Below are 21273 nucleotides of genomic sequence, written 5' to 3'. Positions count from 1 at the left end.
ATGTAACTTTTTGTTATGGAGAAATATAACAATTGTAATGTAATCAACTTTTTATGTATTTAAGAAAACCTAACTACTGAATTTTTTTAGAACATCGACAATAGCATTAAAAAGACTAGAACTTAAAAAGAACATTGTAAGAGTTACAAAATAAAAATCGGAGAGCAGCACCATTCCAATCAAGAAACAACGCATAATTTGATCTATAGAGCTTAATTCCCTATTCTTCAAACAAAACAATTGATGTTTAGACTTTAGAGGCATCTAATTCTCTCATCTGAAGCGTTGATACGGATTCACATTGTCAAGGACAATCATGATCTTCCTGGGTGATTGGAAACTAATTTAATAATATTAATTAAATTCTTATATAAGATTGATACATTATTTATTAATAATTACTCAAAATTAAGGGGGAAAAACATTTAGGCCATCTGGCATGGTTCACTATAATGCCAACGTGGCAAATGATGGGAAATGCCCCAAAACGGATGACCTTAACGTGTATAAGCTAAACATTTGTCTTATGAAGGTGTTCATTAGTTTGTATTGTTGTATTTGATTGGTTTTGTGATTGTATATTAGTTATATTTAAATATAAATATCACAAGATTTATCCTCATATAAATAATATCATTATCAAGAAAAAAAATTAGTTAAAAATTATTTTTACGATATGGCCAATCCATGTTGAAATTGAATTTGATGGAAGAAGTAGTTGTATCTGATCTGTTGTGAATGATTGGTTGGGATTTGCTGATCAAGGCAAGCAGGTGCCTTCTTTTGTTTTCATTTTGATTTTGATTATAGTGTGAAGCATGTGTAGAACAGCAACGCACGTATGATCTAGAATTATTATAACTGGATTAAGTCATGTTGAAGTAGTGGCAGATCAATTAATATTTTTATTTTTATTGAATATTTTCTTATTGATGTATTTTAGAAAATGCTTGTTAACGTGTTGTGACTAGAGCGCCGAATATTTTAGTCGGTGTTTATTATAGTATGTCCGTCAAAATTAGGATATTGTTGTAAAACTAGCTTCATAGCAAAGCATAACGAGAAGAAATATATGAGAAATAGATACGATATTTTATTGATCAAGTGCATAATACAATGAAGTATATATAATGGTAATAAAACCCAATCAAAAAATAAATCAACAACTATTTGAATAACATGATAAGTATATATATATAGATAAAACTTATCTAAGTAGTTGTTGATAACACAATGGTTATTTTTGTAACACTCCTCTTGGTTATCAACTTAATACGTTTGAAGATGTTACGCCGAAAACTTTGCTAGGAAAACCCGGTGGAAAAAAACATAGCTAAGAAAAAAAAGAATGCAGTGCGTATTTGCCCTGACAATTCCGGATGAGAACCAGATCAGTACGTTGCTTATTAAATACCTTAGCAAGAAAAACCAATAGGATAACACTTAGTGAAATAAAAAATAGTGCAACTTGTATAATCATTCCCTCTCTAATACATCTTTTAAAAATGGTGAATGCCGATCTTTTATTAGAGTTGCCTAAACTTTTGTAGTTATCCATTTGATTTCTTATTTTGCGATTCCTTGTTGAACAGAGTTATTGTCATTCTGCATGTCAATGATGATCATTATGTCATGGGTTACCTTCCTTGCTATCGTGAGCGAACTTTAGAGTTAATATCTACATTTCGCTTTCATCCTCCTTGGGTCGGTGGTGTACACACCCCAGATGGTGTGCGCTTTTGGTTATTTCACCAGTAGTATTTCATGATGCTATTCGAGTGGTGCAACTTTATCGGGCTTATACATGCCCTAAGAGATTGAAACTGATATGTTTATTCATGGTAGAGTAGCAACATATGACATTACAATCGAAGCCTTTTCAACCATGACTGGGGTTGCAGAGTTTGGGATAGTGGCACGGGTTTTGTATTTAAGACCCTGTATATAGATGAAAATTGTAATATCAGAGTGAGAATTCTTGTAACTAAAGAAAAGCTTGATAACAAATAAGTAGTCATGCTATTCGTATATGTAGTTATAAAAACTATACAAGACATAAACTCAATACTGCATATAAAAGTCATCCATGCTTATACAAATCATATAGAACTATGATGCCTACGGCCTACGCGAGATCGTGACTTCTTGTGTCAAGACTTTTCTTTTAACGACCAACGAATAAACCCTAGCTACCGTGGTAACCCAATAGCAAAAGAAAACCCCATACGTCCGCGATTATAAACAATGTTAAGCAGTCAAAGTGCATCATCTCCTATTTCGAAAAAAGCCCGCCCCTGAAGGTAAGACCGTCTCGTGTGTAAGTCAAATAAGGCTAAAGCTTTACGCCTTCAGTTTTACAGGGTCTCAACCTAAAATAGACGTTTATATCATGAGTTTTTGAAAGTGGGTTTTTTCGTAGTATTAATAACTTAATGATGGATCACAAGTTAAGGAGGAATGTTGCGTTCCCATTATCATTGCATATTAGACAGAATTACAAATTTTGTCCTTTAAAAAAAGCCAAATTACGGTTCGTGTCCTTTTTTTAGTTTCCTTGCAGGCGATGTCCTTTAAACATTTTTTTCCTACACGTTATGTCCTTTACGCTAACTGGGTTAGAAAAACTCAGTTAAATACCCTCACATGAGGCGCATATGAGGGCATTTTTGTCTTTTCGTCTGTACTGCAAATTTATAACTTACAAAATCCCAAAACCTACCACCAACCCCAAAACCTGCAAATCCATTATCATCCCAAATTCAAATCAAACCAAAACCCAACCATCTCCCCATTCCTCAATCCAAATTCAAATCAAACCAAAACCTGGCCGTACACCTCGGCCAAACTATCGAACTCGTCAGCGTTATATTCTCCGGCGAGATTTGGTTCAAACTCGTAGGAATCGTAACGGCCGATCTGGGTTTCAACGGGATCCACATTACACTCCCCATCCGCCGTCCTCATCGTCTTACCCGGGATTGAAGGTTGAAATTACACTCCGGGATCCACATTACACTCCGGCGGCGCCGCCTTTATGCCGGTACACGTAACCCTAATCGGGACCTTCTTACTCTTAAACGCCAAAACCGTCCCGTCGCGACGTCCACGCCGTTGGAATCGAACGATACGGTGACCGGATCGTAGGAGAACGGGTCTTCTTGTTAGGGTTTCGAGCGGTGATAGTGAAATTGAATTTGGTGTTGAGTTTTTTGGATGGAGATAAGCTAAATTGTGACACGTGGAGTGACAATACGTGGTTGAGGACGTTGCGGCGGCGATGAGTAGTAGGATAATGACGGTGAAGGTGATCCAGAGACAGCATGAGCAGCAGATGGAACGATTGCGGCGGGGTTGAGGACGGTAGACGGGACGAGAGTGGTTGTAGAGTTGGGCTTTGGTGGCCGGAATGATGGTGGTTACTGGAGGTTGAACGGTGATGTGAAGGTGGGTGTTGATGGTGGGTTTGGTGGTGGTGGATGGCTTCTGGAAGAAAGATAGTCTTATACAAAATTTTTGCAGGTGTAGACGAAAAGACCAATATGCCCTCACATGCGTCTCATGTGAGGGTATTTAACTGAGTTTTTCTAACCCAGTTAGCGTAAAGGACATAACGTGTAGGAAAAAATGTTTAAAGGACACCGCCTGCAAGGAAACTAAAAAAAGGACATGAACCGTAATTTGTTTTTTGTTTAAGGACAAAATTTGTAATTGGGCCTTGCATGTTATTCATATTCCATAATTCATGAATACTCTTAATGTTATATGTATAAAAAAAAGCAACATTTTAGTTAATTTTCTGTCTCCGAACACGATAAGGCCTGAAGGTCTACTTTGATAAAACTCGGTTGGGGGTTGGGATCGTATCCCAACTTAAAAACGAAAAAACTCATTGGTGGGCGTAGTGCTGGCCATTGGCGGCCCAAAGGATTTTCTTTCTTTCGGATAAAGAATCTTCCTATCCGTTTCTGGCCGCCGGAGAAACTTTATCCTGTGATGCCGCACTGTATCGTCACCGCTAATCACCTCTGTCCTCTGCCGAAAACCACCGTAACATGCTGCTCTTTATCGGCTTTCCAACCCAGTTCAATTGGGTTCCCAACGGCCAAATTCGGTTATGCTTTAAGAACCACCAGTCTGAGAAATCGTCTTGTAGTTTGTATGGCAAAAGAGAGGAGAGTCAAAATGGTGGCTAAGCAGATACAAAGAGAGCTTTCCGATATGCTCCTCACCGACCAGGTTTTACAGTACGCTATCCTGCCCGAAGCTGCCCTTGGTGCTGACCGTTATCTCTCTTCTATCACCACCATCAGTGATGTCGAAATCTCTTCTGATTTACAGGTTAATTTAATTAATATGCATTTTATTCTTTATAATTGCCTAATTTCATATTCAACCCACACAGAATTCGAATTTATGATTTCAGTATGAACAAGCCCTAGTTTACTTATCTTGAATTTATAGGTGGTTAAGGTGTATGTGTCTGTTTTTGGTGATGAAAGAGGAAAGGAGGTAGCGCTTTCCGGGTTGAAGTCGAAAGCTAAATACGTGCGCGGTCAGCTCAGCAAGCGGATGAAGCTGCGGTTGGCTCCTGAGATACGGTTTATCGAAGACGAGTCCTTAGAGAGAGGAAGCAGGGTAATATGTTATTTAGTTGATTTTACTTATATGTTATAAAGTGAATTAGCAATGCATGTTTGGAGCTGATGATATTAGGCCAACCTGATAAATGATTTGTGTGTATGTTTAGGTGATTGCTATATTAGATAAGATTAAGAGTGAGAAGAAGACGGGTGAAAATCCATCGGTTGAGTCATCTGATCCGAATGAAGACTGGGATGACGAGGAGGATGATGACATCATTTACGTGAAGTAGTTGTTTTAAGCTTGTTTCTTCACAACTTCATACCCTGGTGAGTTCTCGTTCTTCTTTAATTCAGAATGTATACAATGCATTTATGTGTTAGTATGGTTATTAGTATCTTGCTCGCTTTCATGAAAAATTTATTAAACGATAGCTTGTGTGCAGGTCGAGCATTAAAGGACCGAGTAGCTGCTTTTGTGTTAATTGCTGACGAGTGACCTCAGCGATGATGTGTAAATAATTCCTTGGAAAAGTTGGTGTTGGTGACATGCTTATGCATATCAAAACATGGTTATTAATGTATGACATTTGATACGTATACTTATGATCATGAAAGATTTAGATGCCAGCTTTGTATGGTTACATTTATATTTTGTATGCCTTTGGCATCTACAATGTATGCATTTTTGCGATCTGTAACACCTTCGGGCAAACTTTCTATCTTGGAGGCTCATTCATCACTGTCTGTCACTTAGATTCTGTAGCAATTTGATTTGTTTCCTGAATGTTACCTTCAGAAACATGCGAACCCAATTTTCTAAATGTTCATGGTCTTCTATGAGCCTAAGTTTTGCCGCCATGATTCATTACATCAGTAAATGAGTTGGGTTTAGTGTTGGAATCAATATCAACTTTATAATCATTCATGTAAACTTGATTTGCATATTATACATTTCCTACACTCACTTTATCATGTGCATCTTCCTTTTCTTGCATCATTAATGAAATCATAGTAATGTCCTGCTGTATGAAGAAATATGCAGAGGCTAGAATCAAGTGGTAGGAGAAACTCAAATTTGGAGGAATAAAGGATCACAAAGGGTAGAAAGACAGCATTTTGAGTTGAGACAAGATTATCTGATTTATAGAATGGGGATATGTTCAAGTTATTTTATATTCTTTATTGCCTTGCCTTTTAATAAAAAAAACAGTTTGTTAATAAGATATTTCTTTTAAAGAAGTTTTAAGATAATAGAATATACAACGAGTTTAGCGTAGAAAACACACAACTACGTAATGGTTAAGGTGGATGTTAACAATTTTATCTGGCGTTCTTTTATGCCATAATTCCATTTGAATTGTAAAGCACTGGTGACTTTTCTCTGATCTAAGTAAATTTGTTCTCTTCATATACTTGATCTTAATCTGATATATGAGATGTGTTTAAAACTAAAAATAATGATGTTTAAAAGATCAAGAATTTTGGTTTGCGAGAGAGGTTGGGGTGTAAACAAGCTGAGTAAGCCAGCTTGAACTTTGGCTCGGTTTAAAGTTAGACAAGTCAACTTGGTTCGTTTATGATGCAAGAGCATCAGCCCATAAAGTTGACCCGGCCCAAATGCTTTGTTTATTATTATTATTTATAAATAGGGTTGTTCACGAGCCGAGCCGAACTGAGCAAGGGCTTGCTCTTTGCTTGGCTCATTTACAACCGAACCGAACGACTGAACTTCGAACCGAGCGAAAAATTGAAACGAGCCAAAAGCGAATCGAGCATTTTTCGATCGAACATCTAGCGATATCGAGCATTATTTATTTCTTTTTCACTTTAAAATTTTCAATAAAAAACAAGTTTGAAAGTTTGAAGGTTGTAAATAATATGTTTTGTAAACATATTAGTAGTGTTTAGACAAACGTGTAATAAGTTGTAAATTTTTATGAGAAATAAATTTGAACCGAGATATAATGAACATGCAAACATACTTATGGTATTCTGAAAGCTAGAAGCGAACAAATAAAACTATAAAATTTATGGAATTAAGAAAATTTTAAAGGGTTTAAAAAATTGTATACTTATATTTATGAGTGTTTTCTACATATTTATATATTTGTTCATATATAGTTATATATAAAATAAATTAAAAATATTCGAGTCGAACCGAACCGAACGGACATTTGTTCGTTGCTTGGCTCGTTTACAAACCGAACCGAGCAGAGTGGCTCGCTTACAATCAAGCGAAAAAACGAGCGAACACTTTTTGAGCAATTTCCTAGCGAACGACGAGCGATTTGGACGGCCCTATTTATAAATATGGTTACTAGGTCTGCTGCTTAGTCAACTTTTTTAAATTAAGAATATTATGAAGAACGCTTGTTCTTGAACCTTTCGGCTCATCTCTAACCTTCTGGTTAGATGAAGTCTATGAATAACGAATAAACTCATAGTTTCGTGGGCCATTTGAGTAAAGCCGTAGATTTGACGTATCAATTTATCTTAACAAGCTAAAAGGTTGAGCTCGAGCTTGGCACGTAAAAAGCTCGAGTAAGCTTGGAAACCAACCTTTCTTCAAGTGGTGCTAGGTATGATCACCTTGTCAAGATGTAGTTTTTATCCAAGATCAAATACCTACAGCAAAACAAGCGAAAGAGGAGAAAATCTTGAACCAACTTTTGCAAAATAACTAAATCCCTCTCTCCACCTTTCCTTTGTTCAAAACCGAATTCTAAGAGTGTAATAACCTCATATTTTTAGTGTTCATAAATGTGCAATTGGACATCAAAATATGAGATGGTGAGTTATTGGCACTGATAGGTGTTGATAGAAACTTGGGAATGTGGCTCAATGGAAGAGTACTCACTTTACTAGTGAGAGGTAGGGGGTTCAAACCTTACTACCACCAATTTATATGGAAGATATGAGGGATGACACTAGCTTGCCGGGGTTCGAGTCCTGATCTCACCCGATTTTACCGGCTCCTCGCTGTCGTGCTGTTTGGCGGGCGCGGGGGTCGGGTTTTATCCGGGGAATCCCTCAATAGGTGGACCGCTAGGGGCTCCGTCCATCCAGACTAGTGGCTGGCTCAGGCTACCTTTAGCCATTGGGGGCCGCGTACGGAGTACCCGGCGTTACTTAGCTGGTCGTTCCATAAGAAAAAAGAAACTTGGGAATGAAGTGGAAGGTTTTGATTTTGTGTATATCATTAGTTTATACCAATTCAAGTACATTGTGTAATGCTTCAAAATTTCTTTTCAAGTATTTAGGCTAAATTGTCTACTAATTTTGTCAAGATGGGTTATATTTTACTTGTTCAAATTAGAAACTTCCCAAATGCATAATTATGATATCTGCATTGACATGTAGCATTGGCGGATTTAAGGGAGGGTCAGGAGGGTCTTGACCCTCTAGCCGGCCAAATTTACTGCGGATCGGAGCATGTATTTTTTTTATGGCTTGACCCTCTCGATCATCTCTCACAAAGTGCTTAAAGTCAAAAGGGAAATGTAGATATGTTGTATTTGAGAATTTCCCGGTCCGGCAAAACTGTGAAATATGGTGAAGAATGAAGAAGACGACATGAGCTGTGGGCAGAACTAAGAAAGCGTGCTATTTACTTTACTCTTAAATGGGTTTATAGGAACGTGGGCCTTTTAAATGAATTGATTTAATTTTTTTAATAAGCCCATATTCAAACATAATATTTTATTGGTAATTTATTTTTTAACTTTTGACCTAGTGTGTAACGTCCGACTTTTAGAAATAATAAATAAAATAATATTTAAATAAACTTTGTTATTTAAATTTCGTATAATAAGTAAATAAATTAAAATGAGGGAGTGTATGTTTAAATGGATATGGACTTAACAATAAAACATAGACTTAATAAATTAATGGGCCTAAGGTCCATGAGCTAAGGGTATAAGTACCCCTTAAACCTTTCTTAAAACCCTAGATCTCATATTCCATACCTTTCCATTTTTACCAACACACACCCTCCTTACTTTGAAACCTAAGAACGAGATCCATGTCGTTTTAGTGATTCTCGCATCCAAACGACACGGAGAAACAAGATCTAGCTCGTGTCAAGACCAAACTCTAAACCGAATTTCGCTAGAGGTACGTTTGTAGTGTAAAGGTGGTCCTTTTGACGTCGGTTCCCATGAAATTTGGTAGAACCTTAGATCAGGGCCTAAGGGTTAATAAAAATATAAACTTGATGTTAAAAGATGAACTTTAGGAGTCGGATTCGTTTGACTCTTTCATTAAGTTCGGCTCGTACATATTTGTAGATCTAACGAAAATTTGGCTCTTATAAATATAGTATAAAAGATTGAAACTTGAATCTAACCAAGTTACCAAGTTGGGATTTTTGATTAATAATGATAAAGGAATAATAATAATAATGATAATAATAATAACAATAATAATAATACAATATCGATAATAATAATAATAATAATAATAAGGTAGAGCAGAAGGTGCTCTTACATAATCATAATAATAATAATAATAATAATAATGAAGTAAAGTAAACAGGTAGGAATCTTGAATATAATAATAATAAACCAATGAAGGGAGTCATAATAATAAATGAAGCAGCATGCGAAGGGAATTCCAATGATAATAATGACAGCCATAAGTGTACAAAGGTATAATATTAATGGCAATGATATGAATACCATCAAAGCACTCTAGCTTAGTGGTTGAGTAGTTGCTATGAGTGTGAGAGGTCACAATTTTGAATCCCTACTCACACAAACATTTTTTCGCCCGAAACTGGAAGCAGACTTGGGCCAGGCTATGCGAAATGGATCATGCGAAGTTGGCCAAGCGTAGCGAACTGAGGGGTTCATGCGATGTGAACTGGGCCATTCCTAGTTAATCCAAGATGATCCGACAAAATAAACCAAACCAACCAACTTCGTTATCTCCACATAACCCGATATATTTTAAGATAAATAATCAATTAAAGAAAAGAAATATATTTGTATATATATATATATATATATATATAATTAAAGGAAAGGTGTGTATATACACACACACACATACATACACAATAATATATTAAAGGAAAGGAACATGTATTAATGAATATATAATAATGGGAGGATATGAACACAAAATAAAGACCGTCGTTAAATAAAGTTATTTCGTTAGATTTGTTAGCCCAAACAAACGAGCCTAGCTTATCAAGTACGCTAAATTAATAAATACAAATCTAATTAACTATGTTAGTACGTGGTTAATTAATGAATATATGTGTTAAACAGTTAGCCGCACACAACTCAGGAAGGGCATTACTATAAACGTTGAACGTAACAGGATCCAGGTGAGTTCTAGCCCTTTTATGTGTTATGTTTTCGGGGCTATGTGCATACTACGATGTGTTTAGTTTTATACACTTAACTTAAATGGTAAGTGTATATTAGATATATGTTTGCGTATGAATGTGAATGATATGGATTTATTAATTTAGTATGCCCGTAGTTATAATTAAGTATAGTATAATTGAAGGATAAAGGTATGAAACGAACGAATGTATGATTGTATGTTTGAACGGCTAGTAAAAGGGTTGTGGACCCTACTAATATCTGCGAAGAGTATAGGGTTGCGGACCCTACTAATATCTGCGAAGAATATAGGGTTGGTTGCGGACCCTACAAATCTCTGCGAAGAATATAAGGTTGCGGACCCTAATAATATCTGCGAAGTTTATAGGATGAAAGACTCTTTAAAATATAGAAAGGATGCGTATGTATTAACTAAAGAAAGTTAGATAAAGTATGGAAGATTGTACGAATGAAGGTATGTATGTATGTATGAATGTTAGAAGAACAGGTAAGTGATTAATATGTATCTTCGGATGCGTATTAGTAAGTATCAATACGTATCTTCGGACGCGTATTAGTAAGTAAGCGAATGTGATGTATGTTAATTAACTAGAACTCACTCAACGTAGCTGACTTTTAGTATGCACGCAGGTGAGTAGAATAAGGCAGGTTGCTTGATGAGGACACGTGACAGTAAGAGGAAGACTGGCATCGCTATGAAGAGAAGACACCCGTGTCATTCATGTTTTATGTTTATGACTTATGTTATGTTATTTTAAGACAAGATGTTTATGATATGTATGAATGATTGACTTTATATATTCCGCGAAATGTTTTAATTAACTATGATTTGCGAATTATGTGAATGAGTAAGTCCAACCAGCGAGAAAGTAGGGTTCCCTGGTCGGGGGCCTTACATAGTAGACGTGCACAAAAAAACCGGTTTCGAACCGGAACCGGTTCCAGTTCCAACCCGGTTGGAACAATACCCGGTTTGGGTATTTTTGTACCCGAAAATCGTACCCGGTTCTCCTATTTGTATGTCAGTACCAGTTCCAACCCGGAACCGGTTCGGTTCGTACCCGGAAAAACCGGTTCCGACGGGTTTTTTTGAAGGGTCAAACAAAAGTCAAACTAGCCGTTGGAACCGGTTCCAACGGTAATATAGCCGTTGGAACCGGTTTTTTAGACACCAATTAGCTGTTGGAACTGGTTCCAACGGTAATATAGCCGTTGGAACCGGTTTTTGATGCCCAAACCTATATATAACTTGTTTCCATTAAAAACTAACTATTACAAACCTATATATAACTTGTTTCCTATATTTAAAAACTAACTATTACAAACATTATTAAAACATAAACGATACTAAACATAACAACTAAACATAAAAAACCGGTTCCAACGGTCAAAAACGGTTCCAACGGTCAAAAACGGCTATATAGCCGTTGGAACCGGTTCCTAACGGCTCTAATATTTAAATTTCAAAAAAAACCGGTGGAACCGGTTTTTACGTAAAAACCGGTTCCGGTTCATACCCTACCCGGTTCTTAAAAGTTCGCATATCTGGGCATCAGTTCGGGTCGGGAACCGAACCGGTTCTTGATTGGAACCGGTGCCATTTTACAACCCGGTGTGAAAAAACCGGTTTGGAACCGGTTCGGGTTTTCCATTTGAACCCGATTTGTGCACCTCTATTACATAGTGCAGAGTAAAATCAGAAGTCAACTGTCTTGCTCTACTCCTCTGTTACAACCGTCGAAAGATCATTTTCCACGATGAAGTTTATCAAGACTGATTTACGTAACAAGATAGGTGATAATTTTCACTCACAGATGCATTGGTGTGCTATGTAGAGAGATATTTTTGCAAGTGTAGAAAATGAAGCAATTCTACAACGGTTTCAAGCTATGGGACCTCGAAGATGCCAGTTGTCGGCTATCTGTAAAACAAAGTTGTGTACACCATTGAATTACGAATGTTAAACAATTATATTACGACCCCTCATTTGGAATTTTCTGGTTCCGCTACTACATGCAAGTTAGTGAAACTATGCAAATTGGAGTGTTGTATATGAGGTATGGAGAAACTGTCGTCATTGACTCATTTCATACACACTAGTCAATATTGACTATTATGATTACATACATCTTTAGTAATACTTTTGTGTGTAGTACTTCCACCCTCAGGTTAAAAGGAAACACACAAATTACATGTGACACGATAACTAGCCTAAGAATGGAAGTGCTTAATAGTGTTTAGGATAAATACCCTGACCAGTAATTTTATTTCCTAGAGAGTAAATACTGGATCCAAATACTCATGATAAATTGTTTTACTAGACCAAAAATAATGTTTACTTCTGTGCACACTAATTATTCATTATATTCCATCTTGTTTTTTTTGCAAGTCACGGGTATTTTACGATCTTTGAAAGTGTATACAAAGTTTAAAAGAATTTTGGAGAACACAGAATTCAGTTTTTTGGGTTAAAAGTTCAATAACCTGAGGGTGTCCGCCATAGGGCTACGACACTTGGAATAAGTTCCTGCGTGTCCTACAATGCTTTTTACTTAACCACATTGTAACCTTAATTTAGTCCTATGATCAACTTTCTATAGCATTTTGTAGTGATTTTCAAATGTTCTTAGTTTCGTTTAGCGTTTAGCCCATGTTGATTCACTTAGCATGTAGATCTTAGAATGTACAAAAGCCTAAGTACAATCTCTTCATCATAATTCACATAATATCAATCCCCCAAAACATCTGCCTGGCCACCTGATAATTAAGGTTGCAGACATGCAGCCATGGTTTTGACTTAAGTAGTTAAGTGCTAATGCAAATTTCCCCTCCCCTTTTCTATAAGAACATATATCATCATAACCCCACAAAATGTGTTTTAACCTCAAAATTATTATGAACCACCACCATACTTATAGTTACTTCCCCTTACTTTTTTTATGTTCTCCCTATGAATAAAAACAAATGCATGCATATAAATTCCAGATGGGGGTGTGTAGAGTATCGCGCAGTTTAGTTATACCTAACAACCAAACCATAACTGACAGTTTCAGTTATTGAAATGCCTAATCAACCATCGATTAAACAATCAAATAATTCAGTTAACCGCTTGTCTTAACTGGGACAGAATATAACCGAACTTTTCGTATACACACACAGCTAACAAAGCACCAACTCACCGGTTGTGGTACTTGAATTTTAGATGTCAATCAAAGCAAAGTCTTTTACTTGACTCGCTTTGGTTATTTGATGGTGCAGTTTAAATTCTTTACCTAAATCACTTCAATTTTGTGAATGCTTTTGACCGATACTGAATCAAAATAAAGTTTTATTAATGGCTTTTTCGTTATAATTCTGTTGTTATGGTTTCCTAACAAATTGCAAAACTATTAAATAAATTGAAAGAAGAATGCACATTTTGCAGATATCAACTTGCATAAACAACCACTTCTCTAAGATTTCTAGACAATTTCAACATTAATGTTTAATTTCATAACAAAAACTATCCAACAAATTAAAAGAGCATCTGGATTATTATATCATATTGATGATATTTGATAAAACAAACATCAATTAGGACTACAAAATATAGAGAGATCAGATAAGTTTAAAAGGAAGAGGCCATGGAGTAGACCTGGGGAGCTCAAGCTTATCCTTAATCCGTTGAATCTTCTTCTCCTTCTTTGGCCGTTTGTTTCCGTACGATCCTTTGAATACCTTCCCCTTCTTCGTCTTCTTATCACCCCTGCCACACAACACCGGCGCCGGAGCTGTTAACGATGAGAAAGCGTGTCGTTGCGGTTGCCTTTGCTCAGCCGTCACAAGCACTCGTTTTGCCGCCGTGCCCCATCGCTGCATCAGCATCATCGCCATGGTTCAGATCGCCGCTTAAACCCTAGAATGTTAGTGGGTGGATATGTCCCGTTGCTAAGCTAAGCTAAGCTGATTTTACATAACAAATAAAACGTCATAAAAAGTAATGTAAAATGTTGTGTAAAGTCATAAAAATGAGGTGTATGAGAAAGATTTTTAGGAAAAAAAATTGCCTCACAAAATATAATGAAAAATTTATAAAAAAAAATCATAAATTAAATTTTAATATAAAAACACAAAATTGTTTCCACTGTCTTTCTCGTTCTTAAAAGAAAAACTTGAAAAAGACACAATGCTAAGTGAAAAAACTTATTGTGTCTTTTTGTTTATCATTATGTTTTGTGTCTATTTTCATCATTGATTGTGTTTTTTTTAAGCTGTGTTTTTTTCCTATATATTGTGCTATATTACTCAACATTATGTAATATTTGTTCAACATTGTGTTATATTTTGCGATCTATTGTGTCTTTTTTTGTTTATTATTGTGTTGTTTGTTCATTTTCGACATTATGTCATTTCGTAGGATTTTTTTTGTGTGAATGGGAATGACGGGAGAAACATTTTTGTTTTTTAATTTTTTTCGTTTTTATTTATATATTGAATTATGATTTTTTTTTATTTTTTTGAAGGGTTTTATGTATGGCCACAAATCCTTATCACACTTCTCATTTTTGTCTCCCTTTGCATTTTAACTTTACCCGTAAAATGTTATCATTTTTACAAACACAATGTTGTTCTCGGAATATTTATTAATTTAACAAGATATTATTATATCAATAAATTCTTAATTTAAGGAGTTGGCTTATATTCATGAATAACTCTCAAATTAATGCATCGACCTTCAAAATTTTCATGTATGTTACATTAATGAACTCGTCAACTTCAATGTACATAGATCTAGATTGATCACTATAAAATGTCTAATGATAAATTATGGCGGACATTGTTCAAAATCCGGTTGATGATGATTGAGTACCTTGGAACCGGTCACTCAGAAAGAAGCATTGCAAGCGACAACTCCTCTTCACAACTTTTGATTGCAATTCGAGAATACAGTGCCTCAACTTTTAAGTGCAATGAGAATATTTAAAAATGAACTCAATATAGATTTGAAGTTAAAAAAAGTGACTATAGATTCATTTTTTACTAGATAATCTTAAAATTTTGGAATATTTTAGTAATTATTAATTTATAGTTTCGCTGGAACCAATATATTTACATTGGATTTCAAAAAAAAATTATTATTTTATGGATCGGGTCCAATTTCTACTGACCGGACAAATTATTAATTTTACCGAGGTTATTAATTTATCGAGTATTAAGTTATTGATGTTCTACTGTAAAATGTTATTCTCATGATATCATTTTTACAAGAGATTTTTCCTATCCGTGGTTAACGCGAACGTCCAATGTGTTGCTAAAAGTCAAGATGATACACTTGCATCCATGTGGTTACAAAATGCGTAAAATTGAGTCCCTTAGGCTAGCAGAACCGTTAGATGGAGTTAAATCGATGGACGACTTAGTCTTTTTACCTTTGCAAAACCCGGTAATCCATTTATCCTCTTTGGGTATCTGGGTTCACACACCATGCAACCTTTCTCGTTTCTTCTTTGATAAGATAAGCTCCTATTCTTATATGTCTTCCCCACCACGATCAACTACCCCCCCCCCCCCCCCACCTCCGTCTTCTTCTCCTCACCATCTCCACTTAAGCCCTAAAATGTAAGTGAATGTGTTCCGTTGGTAAAATTGTTATCCTCGTGATATCATTTTTGCAAATAAAATTAAAAAGATATTAAGCATGTTAAAAAAAAAATCTTACGAATTTATAGTGTAAGATTAAATTGAAATCTGTAATTATTATGCTATGAGTTTTATGTAATAAAAATAATCAATGTAAGACATTAGCTATTTTTAATGGTTTTAATTGTACTATTTTTTTATAAACTTTTAGAGACTTATGTATCTTATGACAAATAAGATATTGGAATATGACAAATTAAACTCGATTTTTGAGCATATGACAAATAAGATATTGGAATAAGAAATGTTAACATTCTAGAGCTCATCCTCATACAAGACTAATGATTACACGATCATACAACTAAGATTTTTGACTGTGAAAACTTCAAAAGAGTTGTGAACATGAGTAGAAATAAGTACCGAGATCTAGCGTGAGTAGAAATAAGTACGGAGATCTAGCGTCACGTACACGAAAGTTGTGTTATATTTGCATCCAAGAGCGGTGTGATAGTATTTGAACCTAAAGGTGCTTTCTCATTCTCTTCTCTCTCATTTAAATTAATCTATTTTGGGCAACATTTTAGTTCTTCTCTCTTCAACGATAAATTTTTTTAGGGTCTTCTAAAATCTATCTTTCTCACCCTTCCGGTTTTTGAAACTCTCTATTTTGGCCTTTACCATGGATTTGTGTCTAGGGTATGTACTGCCCATAGTTATTTTACATAAAACTCTTAAAATATATAGACATAATTAGACAAGACCTATATAGTCAACTTGTAAATACAACTGAATACGAAACACGATAAACTTGAACATGTAATTAAAATCGTCTGTGACATAATAAAAGCATAACAGGAAACACAAGCTTCTAAATAAAAAGACTAATTAAAGAGTTGCATGATAGATAATAAATATAAGCATAATCACAAGTACTAGTAGGACTTCAACCCTTGAGTGAGTATTTCTTCCCTGTGAAGGCTTGAAACTTGGGCTCTTCTTTCTTTTCAGGCTCCTCTTTTTTAGCCTCTTTTCCTTTTGCAACTTCCTGCACAATACATGCCGTTTAACCAAAAACCGCTATAATAAAACAACAAAATTATATAAATTATGCACAAATTCTTACTAACATAAATACTATTCTACAAGTATAATAAAAACCCTGATAAAACTTATTTTAAATCAAAAGCTACTGCTAAAATGACCCTAACAAATAACATGTAAAAAACACAAAATTATATTATTAAGCTAATAATCTTGTTATTTGCATATCTACCAAATACCAATATTTAGTTCTAAGAAGTTAAAATAAGTTTAAAGGTGAATAAGAAGAAGCACATAATTCTCTTGTTAGAAAACAACTTATTTCACCCATAGGGTAAACTTTTCATTTCTAAATTCATCAATAATAATTAATTTAAAATAAGGCAACTCCAACATCATGTTGAAAATCTTATTTCACCGTGTATAAGTAAATAAATATGGACACCTTTTTTGTCAAGACACTCTTACCTTTGTTTTTGTTTTTTTCAAAAAACAAAAACAATAATAAACATTGTAATTTTCTTAATCTTTACACTTAGCAAGGCATTACACACAATTCTGTTTCTGATTTCTGCGAAATTGTTGATGAGGATCTTGATATCCTAGAAGATGTTTCGATTACCGAAACATAAAGTTAAGATAATAATCACTTTCTAGACACACATCCAACCATCCCCTATCAGATCAAAAACCTCGTCAACAATTACACAGACTTCAAACATGAAATTACGCGTAATGCCTTAGTAATTGCAAAAATTACGAAAATTATCATGTATTTTGTTTTTTCCCTCTTATTAATAAAAAGCAAAAGATAAGAACTTTTGAGTGTTCAGAAGCAAAAAGTGTTTATATATATCTAGTTACTTTAGGGTGAAATAAGATGTCTCAGTTATCTGCTCGAATATTGCCTTAGTTTAAACTAACTATTATATGGTTTAAAAATTTACAAGTATAGCCTAAAAGTTAACTAAGTTGTTTTCTAATAAGATGATTATCTTCTTCCGCTTATACACCTTTGAACAAAGACTTATCTTAAGTCTATATGGTATTTTATAATAAGACGAACATTTGCTTATTTAATCAAGTATAATTTGAAGTTGTACTTGTACAGAAGCACATACCTTTTGCTTTTGAGCGTTTGAACCAGAACCAAACACAAGCTTTCCTTGTGATTGACGAGAAGTCGTTTGTGAAGTTGATGACTCACCACCACCACTAGCAGGTTTCTTTTCTTTAGAAGATGAATCAGGTGGCGGCTGGTACTTCAAAGGCTTACCATCCAACCTTCGACCCGATCCAGTGAACGGATTAAACTTTGGCTCCTCAACCGCTGCTGGCTCCTCACCTACCAAATAAAAAAGAAAAGATAAAAATGGCATCTTATGTTATAATATAACACAACAGAGTAACAAAGGTTATAATGGTTTTCTAGCCCACCTACTAATAGTGATGAGCAAATAACTGACTTAATCGACCTGTAACTGAATTAACCGACTTAACCGAACTGAACACTTAACCGACAGTTCGGTTAAGCCATAACCGACTAAACGAAATTGTGGGTCGGTTTTAGACTTTTAGTTATGATATAATATTATATAAAAAAAACCTACCTTGAACGGGTGCCTTGCTTGAGGGGACGGGTCTCTCAGGTTCCTTATAATCTAAAGGAGGTGCAAAGTCCACCTCACAGTCGGTTTCAATAATACTTATCGCATGCGACGGTTTCGATTCCATAATATCTATGTAATACTTCTTGTTATTATACGCCACCATTATGCTATCTCCGGTTGTCAAACACGAAAAGTTCCTCAATGTCGTCTCTAAACTGCACACCCGCAACACCACATTTATAATCAAATAATAAAAATTGCATTTATTACTAATATTATTATCTCAATGAACCAAACTTACATTGCTTTTGGGTTGGAAATGTCCAAAAAGTCCTTTGTGTGTGGCTGCAACTTAACATAAGTACCCTTCGGAAGTGTCACGTTTTTCACTCGCACAATGTCTCCTTCTTGTAAAAGCAGATTTTCCATCATCTAAATGAATAAATGTATTTAGTAATAATGATTAATACCTAACAATTAGCAAAAAGATATAAGAAACGGCGCGCACCCAATAAGGCATATAAACCATTCCTTCTTCAGCAATGAACTCCAAAACGCCACAATGTGAAACTCGCTCGGTAGCCGCATTGCGCAGCTCAAACAACATTGGATAATCGATTTGAAGAGAAGCTATTATAAAAAAACATTAACCGTCACCTCATATCATGTAAAGATTATGTTTTTATTGAATATACAATTAAAAAGTATGATAAACTAACCAAGGCGATCAAGTGCTGATGGAGGCATTATAACTGATACAAAACACGCACGTCAGTAACTAATTTAATAGAGAAAACACAGAAACACTAGGATCCTACTACTTACTTTTATCACCATTCTCTAACTGAGGCTGCAAAAAAGGAAAAACAAATAAAAATGTATAATTAGAACCATATTAGCGTAAACAAAACAGGAAAAAAGGTTATTGGTAAAAATAAAATTTCCAACCTTGTCGATAAAAGATGCAGGGTAGCATCGATATGTTTGCTCGAACGATGTTCCGTGATAACCATAACCTTCAAAATACTGTAATCACAATGAAAACACTTAGTCAAGAAAATCTTATTCAAGATTCGATAATAAAAAATATATAAATTTGAATATGCTAAATCTTATATATTTATATATAGGGGAAGGTTCATGTGCATTTTAATCTTAACATGAGAATGTAGGAAATAATACCAATTTATAAAAAAAATGAGAACGTAAGAAACAATACCAACTACAATACCAATCTACATAAACAATGATTTATAACAAAAAAGGAAAAAACCTAAAAATTACAACAAAAGAATCAAAATCAAGAACAAAATAATAAAAGCAAATACCAGCAAATACTTATAACAGCAATAGAAAAGATCTAATAATAACAACAAATTATAAATCAGTAAATACTTATAGCGTAATAACAGCAAAATGGTTCTCACTGTTTTCAAGTTAAGAATAAAATGTATTTGATCCTATTTAATATTAAATGTATTTGATCCTATTTAATATTTATATATATACACACACACACACACATTTAGTTCATTGAAGATCAAAATTGAAAATATTATACCAAGTTTATGAATTACAAAACACAACAACAACAACAACAACAACAATAATAATAATAAATTAATACTAATTAGCATCAAAACCAATATTCATGATAAAAAATACATGATAAAAAGATAATTACCATGTTTAGTTGTCTTGTTGAAGAAGCAGGCGAATTTCCGATAGCCCAATTCAAGAACAGAATCTGCGATCAAAGACACACACTTTAAATATAAAATTATGCTTCGTTAATCTACCAAAGTGATCGATTTGTTAATATATACAGCTACAGTTCATACGACACACAATTCGAAATAATTCACATCTGGGTTAACATGATGTAACGAAATCTGAGATTAGGAATTAGAAAATATGAATTTAGGGGAGAATAATAATAAGAATATTACCAGGTAAGGTAGGATGGATTTGGAACTTGTTAACTTGGAGAACAAAAAACCCTTTCGATTGTATTTATTTATTTAATTAATAATCGAATCGGATGGATTGATTGATTCGTGAGAAAGAGGTGGATATGAGGCTAAGATGTACCGGGTGGGTTTTTTACACCGAACCAAAACCTCTTGAATGTGGCCCAGATTCTTTTGAAGGGAAGTGGGCTTGGACTTTGGATATTCATGTGATTTTTTTTTCAACGAAATGGTTTGGCATTAGTTTTTGACTTTTTTCATTGTTTTTAGCTCTTTGGCCCCTTCAACTTGTGGGTTCGAGACACCGTTTTGCGTTAGTTTTTTCACGGTACAAGACATAAAATTACCGATTACTTTTCAATCATCGTTGTATAGATTCTTATTGATAAAATCAACAATGATATACGGTAATAGATGTCAAACGGTCAAAGGAACCATACATAAAACTTACTGATTGTTTTTGAGAAATTTACAAGCGGAAACTTACACCACAAGTTCCGATTTAACTGGGATACATTCCCTTTACTTTTTATATGTTTGTAGTTCGGCTTGATCTCTTCAAGTATCTCGAGGATAAACAGAGCTTTGTTTTTGATGATGTTATCGCTCCTACCTCTCAAATAGACCAACATGTGGTCAGGAACACTACTTGTAAAACCATTTTATGTCAAGTGGGTTTTGTCTCATTCATGGGATAGTTGATACCTTACAGTTACACCATAAGCTAATATGTATCTAATTATCAGTACCACGACAAAGCAAGATACAAAAGGGTGAAATTTTACCCATATATAGACTCGCTTTGAGTTAATGATTGCGTTAAAGGTGGACCAAATCATAGAAATATTTGAGAGCGTCTAAGAGGGTGTCTGGGAATTGGGATTATTTTGGCCTGACTTTTTAACTTTTTGCAAGTTAAATGATGTTTGAGAGTCCTTATGGTGTGAGTAGAGAAGTTGGATAAGTTACAATTTTATAACTTATGACTTTTCCATAAGTCATAAGGAGGCCAAAATTAGGAATCCCAAACACCCCCTAAGTAATTGTTTATTACATTAAATTTTGTAAGTTTGTTTAATATAGTTAGTTGATTGCATAT

General features: G+C 34.7%; 3 protein-coding genes across 4 annotated transcripts; 1 reads left to right on the top strand and 2 right to left on the bottom strand.

Moving 5' to 3' along the window:
* The first annotated feature begins 3977 nt into the window (after window positions 1-3977).
* Window positions 3978-5219, top strand: LOC143535947 (putative ribosome-binding factor A, chloroplastic). Of its 2 annotated transcripts, none has more exons than XM_077030055.1 (4): window positions 3978-4338; window positions 4462-4635; window positions 4748-4910; window positions 5016-5219. In XM_077030055.1, the coding sequence occupies exons 1-3, from the start codon at window positions 3994-3996 to the stop codon at window positions 4871-4873; spliced, it is 645 nt and encodes a 214-aa protein (XP_076886170.1). In that variant the 5' UTR covers window positions 3978-3993; the 3' UTR covers window positions 4874-4910; window positions 5016-5219. The 2 variants fall into 2 exon arrangements, with proteins under 2 accessions (XP_076886170.1, XP_076886168.1); XM_077030053.1 differs by having other exon boundaries at window positions 5027-5217.
* Window positions 5220-13488: 8269 nt separating this feature from the next.
* LOC143535946 (small ribosomal subunit protein bTHXm) lies at window positions 13489-13852 on the bottom strand. The gene has a single exon (XM_077030052.1). The coding sequence runs from the start codon at window positions 13805-13807 to the stop codon at window positions 13532-13534; it is 276 nt and encodes a 91-aa protein (XP_076886167.1). The 5' UTR covers window positions 13808-13852; the 3' UTR covers window positions 13489-13531.
* Window positions 13853-16496: 2644 nt separating this feature from the next.
* LOC143535945 (uncharacterized) lies at window positions 16497-20089 on the bottom strand. The gene is made up of 9 exons (XM_077030051.1): window positions 19889-20089; window positions 19153-19230; window positions 19030-19054; window positions 18924-18956; window positions 18713-18834; window positions 18506-18636; window positions 18205-18419; window positions 17716-17939; window positions 16497-16598 (listed from the first exon to the last, which is right to left on the bottom strand). Exons 1-9 carry the CDS (start codon window positions 19889-19891, stop codon window positions 16497-16499), a joined length of 933 nt encoding a protein of 310 aa, XP_076886166.1. The 5' UTR covers window positions 19892-20089.
* Window positions 20090-21273: the final 1184 nt, after the last annotated feature.

Source organism: Bidens hawaiensis, unplaced genomic scaffold, assembly GCF_021521415.1.
Source record: "Bidens hawaiensis isolate Kalapana, Puna unplaced genomic scaffold, B.hawaiensis_p1.1 tig00010730_1, whole genome shotgun sequence".
NCBI lineage: Eukaryota > Viridiplantae > Streptophyta > Magnoliopsida > Asterales > Asteraceae > Bidens > Bidens hawaiensis.
This window is presented reverse-complemented; position numbering and strand designations above follow the sequence as displayed.

What these genes read in the sequence shown, in the direction of transcription:
- LOC143535946 (XM_077030052.1), bottom strand. Translation starts at nt 13,807, where the DNA reads ATGGCGATGATGCTGATGCAGCGATGGGGCACGGCGGCAAAACGAGTG.
- LOC143535947 (XM_077030055.1), top strand. Translation starts at nt 3,994, where the DNA reads ATGCCGCACTGTATCGTCACCGCTAATCACCTCTGTCCTCTGCCGAAA. An exon ending in AAATCTCTTCTGATTTACAG is followed by an intron (nt 4,339 to 4,461) that starts GTTAATTTAATT and finishes TTGAATTTATAG; the next exon opens with GTGGTTAAGGTGTATGTGTC. An exon ending in CCTTAGAGAGAGGAAGCAGG is followed by an intron (nt 4,636 to 4,747) that starts GTAATATGTTAT and finishes GTGTATGTTTAG; the next exon opens with GTGATTGCTATATTAGATAA.
- LOC143535945 (XM_077030051.1), bottom strand. An exon ending in AAGCAAGGCACCCGTTCAAG is followed by an intron (nt 17,940 to 18,204) that starts GTAGGTTTTTTT and finishes TTTATTTGGTAG; the next exon opens with GTGAGGAGCCAGCAGCGGTT. An exon ending in CAAACGCTCAAAAGCAAAAG is followed by an intron (nt 16,599 to 17,715) that starts GTATGTGCTTCT and finishes TGTATTGTGCAG; the next exon opens with GAAGTTGCAAAAGGAAAAGA.